This window comes from Ovis aries, chromosome 11 (assembly GCF_016772045.2).
Source record: "Ovis aries strain OAR_USU_Benz2616 breed Rambouillet chromosome 11, ARS-UI_Ramb_v3.0, whole genome shotgun sequence".
NCBI classification, from domain to species: Eukaryota; Metazoa; Chordata; class Mammalia; order Artiodactyla; family Bovidae; genus Ovis; species Ovis aries.
The window spans coordinates 56,111,763-56,119,363 of NC_056064.1; the positions used below are offsets into that span (position 1 = coordinate 56,111,763).

Sequence of the window (7,601 nt, forward strand, 5' to 3'; positions counted from 1 at the left end):
TCTGGACAGAATGCATGAAAGGAAAAGGGGCTTCTCCTTTCTGATCCTGCCCCAGGGCGGCCTCTGCTCTGCAGTGACTCAGGACCTCTAATAAAGCTGACCCCAGGGAGGGGCAGGGGTCAGGCTCAGGGCAGGAAGGTGGTCTGAGATGCAGATGGGGATGCTGCCTGCAGGGAGGGTAGGGTGGGACTATTTCTGCGGCGAGGCTGCACCTGAGCCCTGAGCTCCGCCTTCTCCCCAAGTGCAGACCCAGTTGAGTCCATTCCTGCCTCCAACCCCTTCTCTGGGGTCCTCTCTCCTCACTCACCACCAGCTCTGCCCCCTCCCCCCAGCAGTGATGTCTCGGCTCCTCATGGGCAACCTGCCTGGACCCGGACCACTTGTTTTCCCCAAGGCACAGAGGTCTAGACACAGCTCTCATCACTTGCTGCAATTCATCCTCTGAACGAGTGACACCCCTTTCTCCTAATCTGTAAAATGCAGAAGTAGGTGCTGACAGTGAGAAGCGAACCAGAGACAAGTGCAAAGGAGATTCAGGGGACTTCACTTGAGGTTTGAGGGAGATCCAGCATGTCCACTTCTGATCTTGGCTTCAGGTCCTTGAAGGGACTGAGAGTTCGTTAGGTCCGAGGATGGGAGGCAAGACCACGTTTCTGCTCCCGGCTCTGTTCCTTCTCATCATCCCAGGTGAGTGGGGCGGGGCTTCAGACCCTGGAGTGACTGAGACAGGAGATCCTGAGGGTTTATCCTGGGGGAACATGGCAGGGAACACGGCAGGGTCCATTTGTTCATCCAGACACTTATTTGTTAATCAAATATCATGTTTACTACTAACACCTCACTGCTTCTATGTTAGGTGCTGGGAAACAAGAAACCAAACCAAACCAAAGTGTCCCCCCATAGGACAGTGTTTTTCAACCTCAGCCATTCTACAGACACAGATGAATGAAGGAAAATGGGGGTAATGAAGGAATCCACTCCTGAAGAGCTTGTTAAAGCCTTATTTCTGGCTGCCCTGGGTCATCAGGGTGCTTGGGATCTTTCTGTAGGTGCACAGGCTTCTCATAGCCTATTTTGCAGCAGGTCTCTTTAATGGTCAATTTTTGTAAATGTTCTCTATGTGCTTTAAAAAAACGTGTTTGAGGTTGTTAGAGCATGATGCACACGCTTCTAGTTCCAACTCAAACTCGTGCTGAACAATCACGCTGAATGTTTATTGACTCTAAAGAAGTGCTCAGAGTTTCTGTGAATGGATTTACATTTGCACGCATGCACGCTAAGTTGCTAAGTCGTGTCCAGCTCTTTTGGAGTGGGTTTCCAAGCCCTCCTCCAGGGGATGTTCTTGACCCAGGGATGGAACTTGTCTCCTGCGGCTCCTGAATTGCAGACGGATTCTTTACCCCTGAGCCACTGGGAGGCTCCGGGTTTGCGCTGACTTCAGCAAATTTAAATAGTTTTTAATGGATGTTTGATTTAAGTTATTTCCAGTGCTCCGAGTGCCTTTATGCAAGTTTCAGTTCAGTTCAGTTCAGTCACTCAGTCATGTCTGATTCTTTGTGACCCCATGCACTGCAGCACGGCAGGCCTTCCTGTCCATCACCAACTCCTGGAGTTTACTCAAACTCGTGTCCATTGAGTTGGTGATGCCATTCAACCATCTATTCTGTCATCCCATTCTCCTCCCGGCATATTTTCCAGGATCAGGTCTTTTCCAATGAGTCAGTTCTTCACGTCAGGTGGCCAAAGTATTGGAGTTTCAGCTTCAGCATCAGTCCTTACGATGAATATTCCGGACTGACTTCTTTTAGGATGGAATGGTTGGATCTCCTCGCTGTCCAAGGGACTCTCAAGAGTCTTCTTCAACAACATAGTTCAAAAGTATCAATTGTTCATCACTCAGCTTTCTTTATACTCCAACTCTAACATTCATACATGACTAGTGGAAAATCCATACCTTTGATTAGACAGACCTAGACTGAAAATAAAGAGCAAGTGATCGCTGACCTAGAGCAAATGGTTGCAGAGAAGAGAGAAATAGTTTTTTCAGTTTACTCAGTGTTGATCTCCTGATTGAATCATTTCCATTAGATTTAATAAAAACCTTACAAGACACCTGAAGACATTCATAGGTGTTGCTCTGTTTCATACCTGACCTGTCCTTGCTTTTGTCCTACAAAAGCACTTCTCCCAGGAATTTGGGAGTGGAACTTACAATTCAGTGGATATAATGGGATCTGTCCTGTATGGAGTCCATAGCACATGGAGCCCCAGTGGCAACCACTGCTTTGGTCAGCTTCAAGGAGGCCCCTGCCAGTACATTTACTACACCATACCCAGTTTACCACAGCTTACCGGTTTACTACATCATAACCAGTAGGAACAGCCTCCCCACAGACATGTTAAGGGGGCGTTTCAGCTGGACCTCCTGAGGTCGTCAGTGCAGAGTCATCTTCTGTGGAAATGGGTCCTCTGGTCTTTCCTCCCCATCAGAGCAGAATAACACAGGGATGGCTGCAAATGGACATGACTGGAATGGAAAGACTTACTGGCTGCAGACAGGGGAAGAGGGGATAATTACAGGAAACTGCTCTTGCTCTGTGTCATTGTTTGGGTTTCTTCGAGATCTGCAGTTGTGCTTTTATGGGATTTTCCTGGTGGCTTTGACTAGAATTTTGAAGGGCAAAAGGTCCATCTTGTGGAAGGTGTATCCCTTCCTTGACTGCTACTCAGTTCAGGAGGCCCTTGGGTCTGGTTGAACGATTCACAATGCAGGAGGCTGTGGCCCTACACCCAGGACGGGAGGTGACAGGTACATGGATTTGTGTTTCCAGGCTCATCTGCCGTCTCGGGTCCCAGAGCAGTGAGAGGTGTGGAGCAGGGCTCACTGACTGTGCGGTGTCGATACGACCCTGGGTATGAGCCCTTTGTGAAGTGGTGGTGCCGGGGGGCTGACTGGAGCAGCTGCCGGTTCATTGTTAAAACAAACCATGGATCAGAGAAGGAGGTGAAGCAGGGCCGCGTGTCCATCAAGGACAATCGGAAAGACCGCTCGTTCACCGTGACTGTGGAGAAACTCAGGGTAGACGATTCAGACACTTACTGGTGTGGGATTGAGAGAGTTGGAGTTGATCTGGGGGACGACGTTGATGTGACCATTGACCCAGGTAAGACTATGTGTGTGCGTGGACGTGTCTCTTCAGGGCCTTCTCTGTCCAGGGACCCAGCTGTCCCTCAGAGGGAATGTCCCAGGGGTGGGGGAGTCCTGAGGGCTCACGGAGCCCCTGCTGACCACCTGAGCTGGGAGGGGCAGGGCTTCCCCTCGACCCTCTCCTGGCTCCAGGGCCGCCTCCGGGTGGGATCAGGCTTTCCCAGAAGCCTGTTTCCCTGCGCACAGTCAGTGCCCGAGTCTGCTCCCAAGGAGATGAAGGTGGTGGTCCCCATGTCAGTCTGTGGGCCAAGGGATCCTCCTCTGTGGGACCTGGAGACCCCAATTCCTGCCAGTGCTTCCCTGGGACCCCTGCTCCCCTGGGGGTGTTCCTGCTCTTTCTGGAATTTGGGGTTGGATCCTCAGAGCTGCCGTTCCCACCACGTGTTCCATATCCCATCTCAGGGGGAAGTCCCAGCCCAGTGGGGGATGCTGTGCTTAATGTCGGGGTCTGGACAGGGCTCCACAGTCAGAAGGCTGCATTTCTGATGCATGAAACCCCATCATGAGCCATTTATACCTTTGCATTGAATGACACTCTTCCTCAATCTATCTAGAAGGCAAGCACCCCTGGGCATGTTAACAGAGGCACCTTGGTTTGACTGATTTTGTCTGTTGGGCTCTGCTTCTGCTGACCCTCGGACCGGGCGGCACCAGCTCATGGGGCACCTCTGGCAGAGAGGGGTGGGCACACAGTCAATAGCTCCCTACACATACACCCTGACCCTGTGAGGCTCATTATACTTGCAAAGCAGACCAGGTTCATCTCAGTCAATCCTGACAACAGTCCTGAGAGGGACTCTCCCCATCGCGGGAGCTTAATAATGTCCTCCACGTGCAGGCTCTTCCTGAACCTCGGGATTTTGCTCAGGGCTGGTCCTGGCCTTTGAAGTTGCAGATCTTGGCTGTGTCAGCTGCCTGCTAGCCCCCATTTTACTCCTGTCCTCATGGATAAGTAGATGGGGGAGGCACTGGCCGCGGCCCCATCACAAGCAGCTGGAGCATTTGAATTCCGCTCCCTCCAGCTGCCCTTGGCCTGAGGCAACCCTGGGCCCCTCTAACCTCTGGACCTGTGCCAGCCCCACTGCCTCTGAGGCTCTGAGTCTTCTGGAGGCCAAGGAGATATGAGCAGTCCAGGCTGTCAGCCCCTCCCTTGGCACTGCTCCAGACACTCAGGAAGGGAGGCCCATGCTTCCCAAACCCAGATCCCCCAGACTCAGAGGCACTTTTGGGGCTGCAGGTGGGTGGACAGATAGAGTGCTGTGTAACCTGGTCTGTGTGTCTTGCAACAGCAGGGTCGATCTCCAGCCGCGCCACCTCCAATGCCAACATGTTCACAGCACCTGTTGTCCCGGAAGGACACCTGTAAGTACCAATTAGGGCTTTTGATCTTCATGAGATGGCTGATGCACTCATTTATCCAACAAATAAGCACTGGGTACCCACTCCTGCCCATCCCTTTTTTCAAAAAATTTTTTATTTATTTTATATTTTGGGGGGATATTCTCGGTCTTCACGGCTGCGCATGGGCTTTCTAATATTTCCTGCATTGGCAGTGAATCCTTTATCACTGGACCACCAGGGAAGCTGCCCATCCCTGTTTTAGAAATATGAGGGGGTATGAGGATTATCCAAATATCCAGCTGTCTGCCTTCCAGGAACTTACATTACATAATTAATGTTCCAAACAGAATTAAGTGATTAATTGATAATTGACTTCATTTGACAAATTTCTGTGAAGAGTGAAGAATAAGGGATGATTTTTGTATTAGCTTGGCTGGCATGGCAAAGTAACACAGGCCAGGCGGCTTAGACAACGTTCATTTTTCACAACTTGGAGGCCAGGGTCTGTGGTCAAGGTGTCAGCGTATCTCCTTTCTCCCAAGGGCTCCCTCCTTGGCTGTGTAGATGGCCGTCTTCCTTGCTGTGCATCTCGTGGTTTCCCCTTTGTGTGTGTCTATATTCTAAGCTCTTCTCCTTCTGATGAGGACACTTGTCCTTTCCTGCCCAGGAGAGCAGCAAGGGTCAGAACAGGGAGACATGAAGAAGGAGAGTCTGGGGTGTGAAGGTCATTGTATCCTGGGGTCCCAGGCTGGCCCTCGTGTAGGTTATTGGAACCCAGGCACTGGGGGAGCTGGGAGGAGGGGGCCTGGGGAGCATCTCACTTCCTGTCCCTGTGTCCCCCACAGGCCCCTACTGGGCAGCGTCCACTTCCTGCTCCTGGTCTTCCTGAAGGTGCCCCTGTTCCTGGGCATGCTCGGTGCTGTCCTCTGGGTCCACAGGCCTCTGAGGAGCTCCGGGAGGAAGCCCCAGGAAAACCAGCAGCCCCCATGCTCTTCAACGTTCCAGGAGCAAAAGACCCTCAAACAGAAGGAAAAGGCATTTTTCTCAGGCATTGACGGTCGTCAGTGGCGACTGTGGTTCTCGAGGCAGCATGGCTCCCCGCTTCAAGAATTAGTCCCCTAGTCCCTGGAAAACTGCTGCTGTGATGCTCCGGCCTGGCTCTAGTTTCGCCCTTCCCTGCACAGCCTCTGGCCTTCTTTGTCCTGAGGCCTCCAACACAGGAGAAATTACAGGAAGGAATGGAAGAGCAGATGCCTTCTTCTGGGCCCAGTTCCTTGGAGGACATATATGATCTCAAGTCTGTGTCACACACAACGTAATGCACTTGTTTTTGCATTGTGTGCGGGGCAGGGGTCAGCCAACTGTGGGTTTGAGACTCTCTGTGTGTGCTTGATTGTGTCTGACTCTTTGTGACCTCATGGACTGTATCCCACGAGGCTCCTCTGTCCATGGGATTTCCCAGACAAGAATACTGGAGTGAGTTGCCATTTCCTCCCCAAGAGGATCTTCCCAACCCAGGTGTTGATCCCGTGTCTCCTGCATCTCCTGCATTTGCAGGTGGACCACTAAGCCACCCGGGAAATTCTAGCCCCCATGAAAGTAGAAAAATGTGCAAAACGATGATAATATGCCAACTGCATGTGAAGATATGCAAGTATAAGTGGACAGAGGGACTTTGCTGGTGGTCCAGTGGGTGAGAATCTGCCTTGCAATGCAGGGGCTGTGGGTTTGATCCCTGGTTGGGGAACCGAGACCGTGCAGTGCAACTAAAGATTCCACATGACTCATGAAGATCCCGGCGGGTGGGGGGGCGCGATGCAGCCAAATAAATAAAGAAAATATTTTCTTAAAAAGTGGTCAGAAGACTCTGGCATCCCTGCCCTGATGTATTTTGTGTGTTTGAAATGAGATTCTACCAGCGCCATCCCTCACGTCCTGGGCACACCTGAAGATGAGAGTGACCTCACAGCCTCTCCTTGTCACCCTAAGTCCCTGCCCCATTAATATTTCCATTTTATTCCCTCTCTTGAATGTATTCAGTCTGGCTGTGAATCTCACTTGGCGTCTGCAAGGAGATCGTCCATACATTTTGGGGACTGTGGAGTAATCCATCAGTCAGGCCCTGGAGTTAGAACAAATCAGTGGCTATAAGCTAGGGTGGGCTGGGGAGGGTGGGCTTGGAGAAGACTCTTTATTCTCAGGAAGATTTCCTCGACTAAGAGTCCTGGGATATGAATTAAGCTGTTCCTGTTGGTTCATTCTGGAGGAAGGGGGCAGGGCCTCAGGGAGCTAGTTTAGAAAAGGTCAACTGTTTTCTTCTAAAGCTAGAGGCCAAACCTTGAGACACTCTCTTACCCTCTGAGAGGTGAGGGGCATGTAGGAGAGAGATCAGTGTTTCAGCCTCCTGTCCTGCCATCCAGCTGATGATTTTTGTCTCCACGTACCTAAAGCTCAGGTGGGAAATTGACTGTATTCAAAGGCAAAATGAGGTTGGGGAGGCCCACCTCAGACTTCCCAAAGACTCTGCTGACACAAGGAAATGTCAGAGGGACCGTGTGTGGGGACCTCAGCTTGAGTGCCCCAGAGGACAGAGTTATCAGGTTTAACAAATACAATTGTAGCATACTTGGGGCTTCCCTGTCTTTCCTGGGGTTAAGACTCCACTTTTCAGTGTAGGGGATGTGGGGGATGTCCTCCTGATTAGGGAGCTAAGATCACACATGCCTTGTGGCCAAGAAAGCAAGAAATATAAAAAACAGACACAATATTTTAAACTGATAAAACTTTAAAGTGGTATACATTTTTTAAAAAGTCTTGGAAAAAGCTCCACAGGACACTCAATTATAATTGAAGTTTGGCTAAACAGCAAATACTTTGAAAATATAAGTATATCCCATGAAATATTGGGAAAATCTTATGATAAAAATTGGAGGTTCTATTGCAGTAAGACTGTCAGGCTTGCCCAGTTCCAAGGAAGGCAGAGTGGGTGCCATCAATGCTCAAAATGGGGACTGGTCTTTTTCAAATTCTTCTACCTGAGCTGAGCACGTCC

At 50.6% G+C, this 7,601-nt stretch overlaps 1 protein-coding gene across 3 annotated transcripts; it reads left to right on the forward strand.

Moving 5' to 3' along the window:
* The first annotated feature begins 512 nt into the window (after positions 1-512).
* On the forward strand, positions 513-6,402 carry LOC101103658 (CMRF35-like molecule 5). Of its 3 annotated transcripts, none has more exons than XM_042256409.1 (4): positions 513-687; positions 2,832-3,164; positions 4,498-4,570; positions 5,395-6,402. In XM_042256409.1, the coding sequence occupies exons 1-4, from the start codon at positions 633-635 to the stop codon at positions 5,669-5,671; spliced, it is 738 nt and encodes a 245-aa protein (XP_042112343.1). In that variant the 5' UTR covers positions 513-632; the 3' UTR covers positions 5,672-6,402. The 3 variants fall into 3 exon arrangements, with proteins under 3 accessions (XP_042112343.1, XP_027831202.1, XP_042112342.1); XM_027975401.2 differs by having other exon boundaries at positions 4,501-4,570; XM_042256408.2 differs by having other exon boundaries at positions 2,832-6,402.
* The last annotated feature ends 1,199 nt before the right edge of the window (positions 6,403-7,601 follow it).